Source organism: Hemicordylus capensis, chromosome 1, assembly GCF_027244095.1.
Source record: "Hemicordylus capensis ecotype Gifberg chromosome 1, rHemCap1.1.pri, whole genome shotgun sequence".
NCBI classification, from domain to species: domain Eukaryota; kingdom Metazoa; phylum Chordata; class Lepidosauria; order Squamata; family Cordylidae; genus Hemicordylus; species Hemicordylus capensis.
Window position 1 is genome coordinate 160,412,885 of NC_069657.1, and position 17,388 is coordinate 160,430,272.

At 43.0% G+C, this 17,388-nt stretch overlaps 1 protein-coding gene across 5 annotated transcripts in view; it reads left to right on the forward strand.

Moving 5' to 3' along the window:
- PDIA5 (protein disulfide isomerase family A member 5) overlaps positions 1-17,388 on the forward strand; it is a 249,934-nt gene that overhangs the window by 147,330 nt on the left and 85,216 nt on the right. For all 5 annotated transcript variants that reach the window (XR_008313477.1, XM_053284904.1, XM_053284906.1 and 2 more), the window contains one exon: positions 12,527-12,663. Coding sequence is in view for 4 of the 5 variants with exons in the window: in XM_053284904.1 (XP_053140879.1) it covers positions 12,527-12,663 (137 nt within the window). In the remaining variant the exon portion in view is untranslated. The remainder of the gene's footprint in view (positions 1-12,526; positions 12,664-17,388) is intronic.

Genomic DNA, 17,388 nt, shown 5'->3' on the forward strand with positions numbered 1-17,388 from the left:
TAAAGCGGCAAGCGGCTGGAATTAGAAGATTTTTTAAAAACTACACGGAGGTTCGCAGGTGGGGTGAGGGTGTTAACTCGTCAGGGCAAGGACCGGCACTCAAGTCGTCACGGACCGGCACCGGTCCGTGGACCGCCGGTTGAGAAACACTGGTATAGGAGCCATCACTTTAAAACAGGGCTGCACAACTCAGATGCCCTAGTTTGAATTTACCTTCATAGCCCTCAACCATCCACAGCTTGGCGTGCATGGGCTGAGGCCAATTTTTAGCACATTATTACATTAAAATTAAATGTAATAAAGTATTATTAGTTATTTGATCTATTTCCCCTGTCAATGGACCCGTAGTTTCAACCAAAGATAGTGGCCAGAAAATAGGTCCTGTTCCTGCTCAATCAGTGGGCCCCCTGCAGTGCATGCCAGCCCCAAAACAAATGCCAATCCTCTCCTCTCCCTAAACTATCCTTGCTTTCAGGCTGCAATCCTAGGCATGCATACGTGGGCATAAGCCTTGCTGGGAACACCATGGAACATATTTATGAGAAAACATACATAGGATGGTGCTATAAGGCAGTTTCCAGGTCCTGTGTTGCTGCAAGATACCTGGGAGCCAGTAAAATAGACCCTATGGACCGAATCCGGCTCCCAGGCCTGATGTTGTACAGGCCTGCTTTAAAAGGTGCCTCTTTGCTCAGTTAGCAGGGGCAGATTGGCACTTGCTTGCAGTCATCTTATGTTGCTTGTGTCTTACTGCAGTGCTGATTCATGTTGGTGCACTTGAGCATTATCCATTTGTCTTGGAATGAAGCCATGACAAACTTCACTTAGCTGCTCAGTATTAAGATTTCTACGTAGGAGACTTTGTGCGAGAGAGAGAGAGAGAGAGAGAGAGAGAGAGGTAGACTTGTACTGTGTTGTTTTCTAACTGCTTCACTTGTAAACATGAAGCAATCTCATGCTGGTTTAACTGAAACTTTATTCAGAACCAACTCCATTTTCTCCTTTCCTTTTCCCTCCCTTTTCTTTCTTACTTCACCCCCACTCCCAATGCTCTCTACAGGATCCTCCCTGGGACAAACCACCAAACAACAAAACACGAAAGATTAGATAGAAGATATGTATAATATAACATGTGCTCACAGTCTGCCCCAGGCTCTATGCCTTTACTGTCATTGTTGTTCTCATCAACATCTTATTTATGAAGTGCCTGAAAGTTCTAGTTGCTTTGCAATACTGAAAATAAAAATAATAAAAATAATAAAATGAATGCCTTCCAGTAGGCTTGGAAAGTAAAATTAACCATCACAACAGGAAAAGTGAGTGGGTGGATGAGGAAGTATGGAAGAATGGATCCTGCAGCTTAAGGGATTATAGAAAGAAAATTCTGTACCAAACAAGTACATCTTGAAAAACCTTTAAAGAGGTAGGGCAGGTACTTAGAGGCATATTTGTGACCCCAGCAGGATTGCTAGACTTCTGGAACACAATGACTGGCTTCTGATTATAGGCCAAGAAGGACCTAATTCAGAGTCTTGAAGTTTCATGACTATAATAAGTAAATTGTTTTACTTTAATGGTATTTCAGATTCTGTGTTACTTCCTCAGACATATTGTCCTATCTACCGACTCATTACTTTATACATTGAGCAAGCTATCAGTTTTGTCCTGTGCTTTAATTTTGCTCATTTTTAGCCTACTTTCCAGTAGGCTTATGAGATCACCCGGCATTCTGTGTGCAACTTCGCAACACCTGGACCAATATGAACCAAATCGGGTACAGTTGTAGGGACACATAGGGACACCTCAGCAACATAGTTTGTGATGATATCATCCACTCTGATCCAAGATGGAAGACACATAACTTTTGAGGCACAAGTGGGCTAACGTGTGAACCGCCTAACCAATTTGAACCAAATTTGCTACAGCTGTAGGGGCACATAGGGATGCCCAAATCGCGTTGTGTGTGGTGATGTCATCCATTCCAATGCAAGATGGCAGCAGCATGAACATCTGAGGCACAAGCAGGCTAATTTGTGGACTGTCTAACCCATTTGAACCAAATTAGGTACAGTTGCAGTGAGTGACACACAGGGACACCAATTGTGACATCCACCCCAATTCGAGATGGCAGACACACAAACTTTTGAGGCACAAGTGAGCTAAATTGTGAACTGCTTAACTGAGCTGAACCAAATTTGCTGCAGCTGTAGGGACACATAGGAAGATCTCAGTGACATAGATTGTGATGATGTCATTCGACCCAATTCAAGATGGTGGAAACGTAAACTTTTGGGGTGCAGGTGCACTAACATGTGGACAGTCTAACCGATTTGAACCAAATTGGGTACAGTTGCAATGAGTGACACACAGGGACACCTCAATGGTGTCGTTTGGGATGATGTCATCCACCCCAATCCAAGATGGCGGATGTATGAACATTTGAGGTGTGAGAGAGCTAACTTGTGGGACTCTATTTGAATCAAATTTAGTCCAGTTGTAGAGACAGTGAAAGGAAAGTAGGCTGATTAGTTAGAACATAAGAACAGCCCTGCTGGCTCAGGTCCAAGGCCCATCTAGTCCAGTATCCTGTTTCACACAGTGGCCCACCGGATGCCACTGGAAGCCACAGGCAGGAGTTGATGGCATGCCTTCTCTTCTGCTGGTACTCAGAAGCATCCTGCCTTTGAGGCTGGAGGTGGCCTATAACGCTCCAACAAGTAGACAGTGATAGACTGCTTCTCCATGAAGTTATCTAAAACACTCTTAAAGCTGTCCAGGTTGTTGGCTGTCACCACATCTTGTGACAGAGAATTCCACAAGTTGATTATGCATTGTGTGAAAAAGTACTTCTGTTTGTTGACCCTAAATTCCCTGGCAGACAATTTCATGGGATGACCCCTGGTTCTAGTGTTATGGGAGAGGGAGAAGAATTTCTCTCTATCCACTTTCTCCATACCATGCATGATTTTAGAGATCTCTGTCATGTCTCCCCTCACTCATCTTTTTTCTAAACTAAATAGCCCCAGGTGTTGTAACCTTGCCTCATAAGAAAGGTGCTCTAGGCCCCTGATCATCTTGGTTGCCCTCTTCTGCACCTTTCCCAGTTCTACAATGTTCTCCTTTAGATGTGGTGACCAGAATTGTATGCAGTACTCCAAATGTGGCTGCACCATAGTTTTGTATAAGGGCATGATAATATTAGCAGTTTTATTTTCAACCCCATTCCTAATGATCCCTAGCATGGAACTGGTCTTTTTCACAGCTGCTGCACATTGAGTGGACACTTTCAATGAGCTGTCCACCACGATCCCAAGATCCCTCTCTTGGTCAGTCACCGACAGCTCAGATCACATCAGCATATACTTGAAGTTGCGGGTCTTCGTTCCAATGTGCATCACTTGACACTTGCCAACATTGAACTGCATTTGCCACTTTGTCACCCACTCACCGAGTTTGGAGAGATCCTTTTGGAGCTCCTCACAATCCATTTTGGATTTAACTACCCGAAAGAGTTTGGTATCATCTGCAAATTTGGCCACCTCGCTGCTTACCCCTACTTCTAGATCACTTATGAATAAATTAAAAAGCACTGGTCCTAGTACAGATCCCTGGGGGACCCCATTTCTTATTTCCCTCCATTGCGAAAACTCTTCATTTATACCTACCTTCTGTTTCCTGTCTTTCAACCAGTTAGCAATCCACACATGTACTTGTCCCCTTATCCTATGACTGCTAAGTTTCCTCAGGAGTCTTTTATGAGGAACGTTGTCGAAAGCTTTTTGGAAGTCCAGGTAGACTATGTCAACTGGATCACCTTGATCCACACACTTGTTGACACTCTCAAAGAAGTCCAAAAGGTTGGTGAGGCAAGATTTACCTTTGCAGAAGCCATGCTGGCTCACTAACAGCAGGGCCTGTTCTTCTAGGTGCTTTACAATTTTATGCTTGAGGATGCTTTCCATCAATTTGCCTGGAATGGACATTAAGCTAACTGGCCTGTAATTTTCCGGATCACCCCTGGATCCCTTTTTGAAAACCGGTGTTACATTTGCTACTTTCCAGTCCTCCACTACAGAGCCTGACTGCAGGGATAAGTTGTATATTTTAGCAAAGAGGTCAGCAATTTCACATTTGAGTTCTTTGAGGACTCTTGGATGAATGCCATCCCGCCCTGGCAATTTGTTAGTTTTCAGTTTTTCCAGACAGTTTAGAACATCATCTCTCATCACTTCTATCTGACTCAGTTCTTTAGCTTCCATTCCAGAAAAGCTTGGTTCAGGAACAGGTATATGCTCAGTATCTTCTGCTGTGAAGACAGACGCAAAGAACTCATTTAGCTTCTCTGCAACCGCCACATCCTCCTTAATGATCCCTTTCACTCCCTCATTATCCAACTGCCTCCCTGGCAGGTTTCCTGCTTCTGATGTATTTAAATAAGTTTTTGTTATTCCCCTTGATACTTTTAGCTTAATGTTTCTCAACTCTCTTTTTGCCTCCCTTATTGTCACCTTACATTTATTTTGCTAGAGTTTGTGTTCCTTTCTGTTCTCTTCGTTTGGACCAGTTTAGGAAGGAAGTCTTCTTCCCTTTTATGTCTTCTTTGACAGTGTCTGTTAGCACTGCTGGCATCCTCCTGAACTTAGTGGTACTTTTCCTCCTTTGGAGTATACAATCTAACTGGGCTTCTAGTATTGTGGTTTTGAGTAAACTCCATGCATTTTGGAGCGAATTGAATCTCCTGATTTTCCCTTTCAGCTCTCTTTTCACCATACTCCTCATTTTGGAGAAATTTCCTCTTCTGAAATTCAAAGTGTCTGTGTTAGACTTCCTTGGTGATTCTCTCCCCGCATGTATGCAGAATTTGATGGCACTGTGGTCACTGTTCCCTAAAGGGTCCATGCCACTGACATCACGCTCCAGGTCTTGGGTGCCACTCAGGATTAAGTCTAAGGTCGCCTTCTCTCTGGTTGGTTCTACGACCTACTGTTCTAGGGCACAATCATTCAGTGCATCTAGAAATTGGACCTCTCTGTCATTAACTGACTGTGAATTTACCCAGTCTGTGTGTATAATTGAAGTCACCCAATATTACAGCCCTGCCTCTCCTTGACGCCTCTATGATTTCCTCCTGCAACTCCCAGTCACTGTCAGCATTTTGATCCGGAGGGCGATAGCACGTCCCCAGTAGCACGTTCCCTTTCCGGCCTTGTATAGTCACCCACAGGGTTTCTGTGGAGGACTCCAGTCCACCTAGGTTTTCTATAGGGGTGTGTACGGAACCGCAGAGCTGTGCTCCGGCACTGGGGTGGAGGGTTCCAATAAGGACTGGGGGGGGGGCTTTACTTACCCCTCCCAACAAAGGCACCACATTTTTTTGAGCAATCGGGCGGCAGGATATCTCCCTGCCGCCCGCTTCAGTCCCCACTCGGCGCGGCGCGGCTCCTCCTTTTGTATACAGAATCAGGCGGCAGGATAGCTCCCAGTCCCTGCCGCCCCCTACAAAGCCCCGCTCGGCTGGCGGCCGCCCCCTTCAAGCCCCCTGCAGCCCCCAAGAAGACCCCTGCCGCCCCCTTCTTGCTAAATTTCTTCCCATTGCAAGAGGTCGGCAGGAGAACTCCCTGCCGTCCCCTTCCCCTTTGCCGGCTGGGCTGTAAATGGCTTCCAAGGCGCCCCTCCCTGTCCTTTCTATAGTGTTTATATCCAGGGATAACAGTGTCCCACTGGTTCTCACTGTTCCACCATGTTTCTGTTATGCCCACTAAGTCTATTTCTGTGTTAGCAACCAAGCACTCCAGCTCACCCAGCTTGGCTCGGAGGCTTCTGGCATTGGCTCGGAGGCTTCTGGCACTGGTATATAAGCACCTATACTCTGAATCTCTTCCCTGGTGTCTGCTATCTTTCTTTTGACTCTTTGACCAGCTGACACAGCCTTCTGTCTGCTCTTTATGTGGTTCTGCTCTGTTCCCTTCTGTTTTATCTAAATCATTTGCACTCTTGCACTTTAAAGGATAGCATTTGCTGAACTGGACACTGTCCAGCTCTTGTTGGCTATTCTCCAGGCATCATTTTAAAAGCTGCTCTGCAACCTTTTTTTAATTTTAAGCGCCAGCAGTCTGGTTCCATCTTGGTTCAAGTGCAGCCCGTCCTTTTTGTACAGGACTTGCTTGCCCCAAAATGTATGTCAGTGCCTAACAAATCTAAACCCCTCCCCCCGGCACCAATGCACACATTGAAACCCCTCAGCTCTGCCTGTCTCACTATACCTGTGTGTGAAACAGGTAGCATTTCTGAGAATGCTACCTTGGGGGTCCTGGACTTCAGTACGCTGCCTATCAGCCTAAACTTGGCTTCCAGGACCTCCCAACTACATTTCCCCACATCGTTGGTGCCGACGTGCACCACGACAGCTGTCTCCTCCCCAGCACTGCCTAACAGCCTATCTAGATGCTGCGGGATGTCCACAACCTTCGCACCAGGCAGGCAAGTCACTGTGCGGTCAACACGTGGGTCACAAATCCATCTCTCTATACTTCTAATGATCAAATCATCCGCTACAAGGAGGCCCCCACCCCCCGGAGGAGTATGCCCTGTGCGAGAGGATATGGGCTCATCATCCATGGAAGGGGTCCCTTCTAAAGGAGCATTTCCCTCTTCCTCAGACCAATGTCCTCCTTTCTCGAGACCTTCATTCTCCTTGACAGCAGAGGAGCTATCAGCCCTGAAGTGTGATGTCTCTACCACATCCCTGAAGGTCTCATCCTCATGCCTCTCTGTCTCTCTGAACTTCTTCAGATCTACCACCTTGGTCTCAAGGGAACGAATTTGTTCCCTGAGAGCCAGGAGCTCCTTGCACTGAGCACACACCCATGACTTCTGCCCATGGGGCAAATAGTCATACATACACTGGGAAGTGCCCCTTCCCCTGCTGACTTTCTATCTTCATACTGGTTTTGTTGGCTGTTTACAGTATTTAGAGATAGTTCATTAGAAGAATAGGTCTCAGCTGTAATGGTCAGCTATTTATTGTCCAAATAGCCTTTCTCAAGAATATGAGGGAGGGATTTGTACTTACGTTCTCTTCTCCACCGGGCTCCTTGTGATCACCAGGGCTTGTTCCAGGCTCCCCCACACACTTCCCACTAAACGTCTGCAAAACTCCAATGTCCTGTTTGCTATCCCTGTTTGCTGTGCTCTCAGGCCTTCGCCTCTTATGTATGTATTTATTCATGTATTTATTTATTTGTTTTACATATTTTTATACCACCCAAAACTTACGTCTCTGGGCAGTTTACAAGTAGACTTCCAAATGACACAGAATGTGTCTCAAAGGAATGTGGGGCCTAGCACAGCCCTAGCTGACTCCACTTCGTCCAGGCAGGGGCAAACAAAAACACTGGAGTTGGCTAGCCCTGGCAAATAACAGAGAGAGAGAGAGAGAGAGAGAGAGAGAGAGAGAGAGAGAGAGAGAGAGAGTAGGACTTATCTGTTAAAAAGAAACCAGCCCCTCAAAATCTCCCCTCCTCCTGTTAATTTGAAGGTGAAAAAGGCTAGATGTCATTGTGTTTAGAAAAGCTTGCTCACCTCCTCAATCTGCGTCTGCTTTTCACAGAATAGGCTTCCAGCTCCTACGGGAACAACTTGTTATACCTTAAATACATTGTCTGAAGATGTCATTGTTTCTTCATGTTGTTAAGAACTGCCATTATTTAAGACTACCACATCCCCTAATTCCCATGATGTGAAAATAGGGAGAAAGGTCTTTGTTTCCTCCTTCACATTCATAAATCCTGCTATCTTAACTTGCATGTTCATTCTCTCTCTATTTTTTGCTGTGAATCTAGTCTTTTTCTAGCTCTATGAGGTCTCGTGACCTCATGCTAGCGACCTCATGCTAGGAGAGGTCTCACAACCTCATGCTAGGAGAGTATTCCTGCATTTTCCAAAGCATTAATGCATTTTTCTAGGGGTGGTTTTGTTGTTGTTGTTGTTGTTGGTAGTCCGGACAAGGTCTGGAATCTTTCATGGTTTGGTCCAAGAATTCCATGTCAGTGAGTGAGTGAGGACTTGGAGTTCACAAGCATCTTATGTTACTTTGACTCTAGTCATTTCCTAGCTCATTCCCCATGGTTTCTAACGGTCTCATTCCCCATGTTTTCGAACAGAAGCATCCTGCCCCCAGGAATAAGTGGCTTTTTCTAGGGGTTTGAATTTTTTGAGTGGTCTGGGTAAGGTCTGGAACCTATGTTTCTATGTAGTTTGGTCTAGAAGTTTCCAGTCAGTCAGTGAGGCCCAAGCAGCTGCACGCATGCGTGCACACACTGGGTTTGCAGTTTGCAAACATCCCTCCTTTACCACGAAATGACCATCTCTCACTTCACTCATTGGTGGTAGATGACCAGAAGAGTGGCTTTGTTTTGAGTTACTGCCAAGAACCCCTAAAAAGACACATTCTAGGTGATTGATATAGGTGAACAAAGAAATCTAGTGCAAAATTGGTTGTGTTTCAATTTCTTAAGTGAGAAAACCCGACAAGGATAGAAATCCATTGAACTGAAACAATATAGCTTGCTTATTTCTTCATTATTCTGTGGAAGTCTGGACTTGATGTCAGTAAAATTACCTGATAAAACAGCCAAAGTTGGTTGCAAGGCATCATTTCCCATGCTTTTCCAATGGGAGAGTTTCCCCACATTTTCTGGGAAATTAATTTAATTTCATTAAATTAATCTGGCGGGGGTGTGGGTGTGACTTTTCTGGTAGTGCAGGCAGGTCTGGAACCTACCTGCCAAATGGCATATCTCTATCTTTTGTGGTTTATTTTGAGAATTTAATGTGAGTGAGGCCCAAGCAGCTTTACATGCACACGCGTGCACACACTTTTCCAGAGCATACTGTTAATTATGTTTTCTTATACTAAGAATGGTAGTGTAATGGCCAAGAGTGCAATCCATGAGGAACTTATTTCAGATTTCACCAGAGCTGTAAACTCACTGGGTCGCTTTTTATACAGTCTCTCTTGGTATTAGCCTCATCTGTGTAAGGAGGGTAATAATGCTGACCTACCTTACAGGACTGTTATAAAATTATTGTATAAAGCACTTTGAGTACTCAAAAGCACAATGTAAAAGCCAAGTGTGATTAGTAGTATTCTTAGTATTACGAGTATTATATTGTGGAATGCAAACTACCAATTGAGGTAGTCAGATCTAACTTGTGTTAGGCTTTTAAAATGACTTTTTAAAAACAAATTTTAGATTGCAGTGTTCCTGAATCCAGGTCTGAAACTAAAGTTCAGGCTCACATTTCTATCAAGAAACCAATGCAGCATCATGTTTTAGAGCATAAGTTATATACTTCCACTGCTTCTCCATTTGTAATATTGATATAATGCTAGTCCTGCCCATCATGATTAGGACAAGGCGACTGAAATGCATTGAGTTTTTAAATCACTTCAGAAAAGCTCTCCACAAAACAATCTTAATACACTATCTCTCTTATTAATGGTGGTTCTCTTATATTTAGCAGGGGAGCAATGGTCCCTATTCTGCCTCAGCACAGCATTCCTCTAGTAGCTGTTGCTGGTGTCTCCTGTGTGGCTTCTTTTCTTTAAGAATGTGAGCCCTTTGGGAACAGGGAACTGGCCCTTCCTATTATTCTTTTTTTCTTTGTAAGCCAATTGGCGAATTTTTCTGTGGAAGGTGGTGTACAAATAACAACATTCAATCATATCATTTTTATTAGATTTTAATATACCCAAGAGGTGGAAAAGCCACTAAACATGATTATGTGACTCCTCCTGCAATTACATAGCCTTTCTGTATTTGGGGGAAATATCTGTTCGAATCCTAACTGTCAGTAGCAAGCATGAAGTTATTCGGGGCCAGTTATGCCTGATCAAATCACAGTGCAAACCTATACACATTGAGGAGGTCCCTTCATGTTAAATGGATTTATTTTAAGGAAGAATGCAGGTTCGTTTTTCTTGACTTGACCAAATAGTAAAGTTGGTAAAAGGGAAGAGTACTGTGTATAATAGCGCTTTACTATAGCTAGGCCTTTGAGTTAGCTTAAAGACACAACGTGCCTTTAAGAATATGTTCTGCATTTAATTAATTAATTAATACATTTTTATACCGGCCCATACAAAACAGTCCCTGGGCAGTTCACAATCTAAAAACAACCATTAAAATATTAATACGATCTAAAATATTAAAACGATCTAAAATACAAATAAAAACTCTAAACCCGAAGGTTTACAACTATAAACGTAAAAGCCTGGCTAAACAGGAATGTTTTCAGGTCCTTCTTAAAAACATTCAGAGAAGAGGAAACACAAATTCATTTCAGAGTCGCAGGGCAAATCTAGAAAAGGCCCAGTTTCGAGTTGCTACTAACAGAGTCGGTGGCAACTGCAACTGGACCTCCCCAGGAGTAGGAGTGCAAAGCAACGCCTTCCAATCCCAACCCCTTCAGGCACCCCAGAATGATACCATGGTCAATGGTATCAAAAGCCACCCAGAGATCCAAAAAGATCAACAGAGTCCCACTCACCCTGTCGATTACTAATTGTAGATCATCCAACAGGCTGACCAAGGCCGTCTCAACCCCATATCTTGCCCAAAAGCCAGTTTGAAATGGGTCCAGATAATCTGTTTCCTTCAAGACTGCCTGGGGCTCAGACACCACTACCGTCTCAATCACCTTGCCCAACCATGGAAGGCTGGAGACAGGCCTATAATTGCCTAATTCTGAGTGTTCTGAAACCAGTGCAGGTTTCTTCAAAAGGGGTCCAATAATTGTCTCCTTGAGACAAGGAGGAATCCTGCCCTCCCTCAGAGAAGCATTGGTGATCTTACCAAGACCCTCTCCTAGATAATATAAGGCATGTTGGGCAAGGTTCAAGAGGACAGGTGGTAAGGCGAAGCATCCCAAGTATCTTGTCCACATCTTCGGGAGTCACAAACGGAAATTGATCCAATTTAACCACACGAGGAGCTGCTGGACACCTCCACAATAGACTCGGCAGTAACTAGTCTAGTTCAGCTCATATATGAGAGATTTTATCTGCCTGTAGATGTATGCACAATTGAGTTTAAAAGTGCATTCTGTTGGTTGTTCCTTAATTTCCCATAATCTAAAAAAATGTATCTGGTGGTGTTGCCTAAAGTCACATATGGCTCTGCTTTTTTGACATTTTCATTAATCATCAGTATGAAAGAATAAAGAATAGTATTCTTCAAACGAAAGGGTAGGGCAGCATTTCACGTTCTTTAAAAACCAGACTAAAATTCAAAATACTGTTAGGGAATGGCAGTTTGTTAGTTTATTGGCCATTCTTTTGTGAGTTAATCACTGGTTGAAGGTTGAAGAGGAACTGGTGATGTTTCTTGAGGAACTGGTGATGACTATTCCGGATGAGCAAGGCCTTGATGGGTCTGGCACAAAGCATGTTGTAGATCCGCCTGAAAGGGGAAGAAGGTGCCCATCCATCCTTCCCCCTTCTCTGCAAGGGATATGTGTGTGTGTGTGAAAGCAGCATGGAAAGAGCAGGCAAGCTGCTGTGAGGCAGACTAGAGATTTTAGGATGAAATGGCACCAACTATAGCAACTTAGTATGCAAAGGCCACTCTATGGGAAACTGATGGAATCAGCCGTTCACAATATACACTCAAGGCTCAACCTATCAATGTGTGTAAATGAAACAAATGTGATGAAGAGAACATAAGTCTGCAGTGACTCCTTTCAAGGAAAACCAGAATCCAAGTGCATTGCAAACTACTGGACCATCTCACCTCTTGGAGAAGTGTGGCATCTGGGGAAGCCTAACAATACATTTAACAATACAGTTTGGGCTCTCACTTAAGAAGGCTTGGGTCCAAAGAGCAGTGTTGAGCCTCTTACATTTCTATCATGGGAAGAGAATTTGACTTTGCTGTGAAACATTGGTTTCTGAGCCATTGGTTAGCTTTAGCGGCAAATGAAAATATGTTGCAGAAAGAAGTGTTTCATACTGTTGGGCCACGGTATTTTGATTGTTTTGCTTGATAAGGCTTGATTCACTTATTGTCTGGATGCTCTTGGTCAGCTTTTTGCTCCTTGCAATCCTGTATGTTTGTGTGGTGTGTGTTCTATTTTTTCTTAGCAGGTTGCTGTTTTCCAAAGATTGTCTATACATTCAGTTTTGGCTGTGCTAGGTATTGTGAGATGAATGTGTAAGAATCTGAGGCAATTCTACTAAGTATAGAGCATTTATGTGTGTCAGGTATTCCACTGACCCCACTTTCTGGCTGTACCCTAACTCCTGCTGTGTGTACAAATTTCAGTGTCCAGTGCTTCCACCACCCTTGTTTGTTTGCATTGCAGCGTTTGCATCACCCTCGGATAGGGAGTTACACCCTTTTTCATCCATTTTTCATATGCTTAATCAGATACATTCCTTGAGGTTTATTTAACCAAGGCAGCTGCTGTTTATCACTCAGGAGCCTCTTCCCAATGTTGCCTTTCTTTCTTTCTTTCTTTCTTTTAGTCCTGAGCCACCTAAACCACAGACTCCAGAGACTCCCTGGTCAGAAGAGGATAATGCTGTCTATCACCTAACAGATGAGGACTTCGACAAGTTTATCAAGGAGCATCCTTCGGTATTAGTGATGTTCTATGCACCATGTGAGTTTGCTCCCCCCACCCACTTCATATGCAGATGATCACATCTGATCAATGATCGAAAAACAATTTTCTAACATGTTTTGAAACTTGCAAAAAAGGATCTGAATATCTCAAGATAGATGTATTCCTTGAAAGTTATTAGGCTTGAGGAAGTATGCATGTGACTACAAATCAGGACTGAAGGAGAAATACAGTGAGAACTTGAAGCATACATTTCAACAGAAATCAGTGGGACTGTACATATGAAGTTACCTAAAAGATTGTCAAAATCATTATGGTGAACTATGAGGCCCCTAATGGTTTCTTTCTTCAAAAGGATGATATTTTGTTTTCTGTCCCAGGTTATCTTTCCTAGGCACCTGTTTCCAGTTGATTTCTTGGCTGCTCCTTGTGTTGTGGAAATGCTGAGAAATTGTATTTACTGTCTTTCCTGTAAACTCCTTCTTTCTGAGGTGTACATTTTGTGGGGCACTTTCATATGATGGGCACTTTCAAGCAAGCAACTCCTGGCATGAAAATAAGTACTATTGTTGTAGGAGGAGTCCCTTCGTGCACACAGCAATCTGCTTTCAAAGGCCTAATCTGTTGTAGGCATTGGTAGCGTTCCCAGAGAAGACTATCTCAAATTTTGAGCCTTGCTAGGAGAGAGAGGGTTTCCTTTCTGTTCCTCTCATTCTAAACTGTATTTCTTTATTGGGTCAAACCTAGTATCCAATCCCTTCCTCACTTATATTTAATATCTCACTCGGTGTAGAGATGGCAACTCTATTTTGTGTTTTTGTTATAAGGGATTGTTGCTACCTGGACCCTCCCTTGACTGTCACAGGCTCATTAAACCTTCCTCCTTTTCAGCTACTCACACTTCTGAGATGAGTGAATATTGCTTGCTTGAACAATCCTTGCTTTGCTTGGGGAGTCTCAAATTCTTTTTCTCAATCTCTTTGTCTTGGGAGATTTTCTTTAGCAGAATCTGAGGATTGTTTTCTGCATTCAAGTTCCTGCATTTTTGTACCATTCCTAGTTGTGTGGGAAATAGGTGTTGTGGTAGGCTTATGTGGGAGCACAGCTGTTGTGGCCCAGACTTGTGGCCGTGCACAAGATCTGGCGCTAGGGCACTTTCCCAAACAGCTGGAGGGCTGAGCTAATACATCTGGATCCTCCTAATTATTTCCATTTCAGACTGAGGGTGTGATGACCACCCACCCAGCACTAAATAATATGTCAAAGAGAACTCTAGGCCGAACCCTTCTCCCAGATGTGCTAGTTTTCTATGCCTGGGTAGTCGCTCTATGGGGTGAGCATTCAAATATGCAGTCCCTCACCTGCAACTTGTGGTGTTATATCCAGATAAAGTATTACCACTTAACTCTCCTGAATGTATAAGGTTACTCCTTTAAAATTTCAGGTTCCCCTCTGCCTTACAATTCTTGGATGGTCTAAATCATCATTTCAACCTCCCTATGCCTCTTTATCATGCTTGCTTGAGATAAAATATTTACTGTGTTCTTTTTGTTCTTGTGAATATGACAATGACAAATATTTATATGCCACTTTTCAACCCAAGTTTCCAAAGCGGTTTTACAGTATATAGCAATAAATAAAATGGCTCCCTGTCCCCAAAGGGCTCACAATCTAAAAAAGAAACATAAGATAGACACCAGCTACAGCCACTGGAGGGATGCTGTGCTAGGGCTGGAGAGGGCCAGTTGTTTTACCCCTGCTAAATAAAGAGAATCACCACTTTTTAAAAGTGCCTCTTTCCTCAGCAGTATTTTTCAACATGCACAGGACTCTCTGGATATTCCCCTTCATCCTCCTGACAAATCTGTGGGTGTGAATTGATGCTGATCCTGTTTTACAGATGAGGAATGGAGGCTTGGCTCAGCGTGACTTGCCCATGACCACCCAGAGTGTACCTGGAAGCACTGTGATTAGTGTCTAGCATGTCGAGCCGCCACACAGTAAGCAAAGGCTACAGTGTCTTTTTTTTAAAAAAAAAGAACCCTTTTGCTGATGGAGAAGATAATAGCTAGTGATTTACTAACCAGGCAGATTTCACATGCCAAGATACAGATGTACCTTTCTGTTAGGAATCCCCTGCAGGCAGCATTTAAGTGAAGGTGAATATTCAAGATAATTAACAGAAGACAGCTATCATAAACTGTTATCTCCATGATTAAAAGATCTTCTCCAGACACTTTTTGTATTTACTAATGGAGTCACCTTACAAACAGTCAGAGATGTGATTACTCCTTATTGTACTGCATTGAAAGAAAGTAGTAAGGTAAAGGTAAAGTGTGTCGACTCGATTTCAACTCCTGGTGACCACAGAGCCCTGTGGTTGTCTTTGGTAGAATACAGGAGGGGTTTACCATTGCCTCCTTCCTCGTAGTATGAGATGATGCTTTTCAGCATCTTCCTATATCACTGCTGCCTGATATAGGTGTTTCCCATAGTCTGGGAAACATAGTCTGGGAAATGTACCAGTGGAGATTCAAACCAGCAACCTCTGGCTTGATAATCAAGTCACTTCCCCGCTGTGCCATTAGGTGGCTAAGTCATAAGGACAAGGGGCTTACTCTTATTTTTATTAACTTTGGGATAGCTTAAAAGTTACAAAAAATATTGGCTCAAGTTAAGCAACAAAGATCAAAAGACAAGATTACTTGATGTACACTGAGGCATGCATCTTATCTCCTTTACTCAACTGGGTTGTTTTTGTGTGGTTTGAAACACTAACTTAGTAACTGGCTTTTGTTACCAATGCAACTACTCTCCAATTTCATTGCATTAAAGCCTTACAGATCTTGTGTTCCTAGAGCGTATTTAGAGAAGAAACCATTTCCACTCCACCTGTAATATGTTTGGCAAAGGGAGAGCTCAAACTCCCTTTTCTACCAAGTGGTGGTTTGGGGAGGAAAGTGGGATCAGAGACGTAGGCTGAGAAGGCCAAGATAATAAAATGTCTGAGATGCCATCTTGATACTCTGGCTAAGCAATGCACCTGTGTATAGAGCTGTGAGATGCAGAAAATGAGGTAGCAAGGCATATATGTGCACTTCTGTGGTACATTGCTGCCCTTTGACCATCAGTACAACTTTGGATGCCTTGGAAAGAAAGAGGCTTATAGCATAGCACAGGTGAACCTGTTGTACCACACTACCACAAGTCACCTGCATAGAATTCTTAACACTTAATCAGGTCAATGAAGCTTGATATAGCACAGTATCATAACGAACAGGTATGTTATAAACAATGTTCTCTCTAATTTTTTTTCATCTGTGTGCGGAATCAGTTTTGTTCTGAGCAGTAGTATCAAGGCAGTGTGCGCACACATGCATTCAGAATGGGGCCTTCCTGATTCAACCTGAATGGGACCTAAAATTAACTGAGCAGACATCAAACAATGTGTGAGCACGTGCACACCTTAGAGGGAACACTGGTTATGAACCTCTTTATCCTGAAGTTCAGAGCAGGCATATTGTTCAGAGTTTCTGGAATCCCCGGGCAATGCTTATGGTTTTCTAACTTGTTGTACATTTATAGATGCCGCATTTTGTGCAAAGGCCTATTTCAGCCTCCTGGTGTTACACCACACCACAGATTGTGGCAAGTGTTTTGATAGTAATAATATTTTAACAGTACTTTCAACTAAAAAGTTATTAAACCTGTGTACACAGAAAAAGGTAACAAGATGATTCCCTATCCCCAAAGGGCAGACCACCTAAGAAGTAAGGTAAGTTAGACAATAGCAGTTGCAAAGATGCTGTATTGAATAGGGGCAGTTGTTCTTTCTCTACTAAAAATAAGACAGCCACCACTTTAAAAGGTGCCTCTTTGTCCACTTATCATATGCTCTCATTTCCACAAAATGAGCCCTGCATAAAAACACAAGAATTGGAAGTTTGTCCTAACATTGGTCCAGGTGATAGCAGATTAGGGCAAGCCAAAAGTACCCAGATTAGTGTAGGCTAAAAGTTTTGTTAAATATGTCGTCATTATATGACTTTTTCCTCTCTCTAAAAGCCCACTAGGAGTACCTTCTGCATCTGCATTCCCTCACTTGAGCCAGAAAAACATGTGTGTTACAATCTGTCTTTCTGAGCCCAGAAATAGTAGTAGAATAGCAGAAATAGTCAAGTCATTTGATCTTTCAAAATACTTTGGAAGAGTAACTCCTCGGTAAGAAAATCCTAAAACATGTGCCAGATTTTATCCTATGAAGAAAAGATGGTAAACCATAGATGCTATCCAGATCTATTAACTGCTTGTCAGCAGGCTTTTCCCAAAGTGCATTCACATTTACACAAAGCATTTCTTGCTTAGATCAAATTACATAAACTGCACTTCACAGCTTTCAAGCATACAATGGGACACTTTAGTATGTGCAAGCTTCTTGAATACCAAATGTTTAGATAACATAAAATCATACAAAGTCTATGATAAAAGCACCCCCCACAGACACACACACACACTATAGCTATCACCAATAGAATTGGCTGTTTCCTCTTCCAATATGATACATCAATTCCTGTTGCACATGTTGTTTTCACTAAGGGAGCTGCCTCTGCCCCTCAGAGTGCTGCTTTCTGTCCGAATAGACAATACTGGGCTAGGTGGATGAATGGGTATAACTAAGCATAAGGCAGCTTCATATGTTCCGCCTTGGGCACTGAAATGTCTTGCACCATCTCTGTCTGTCTAAGCCTCCGATGCTAATTTCTA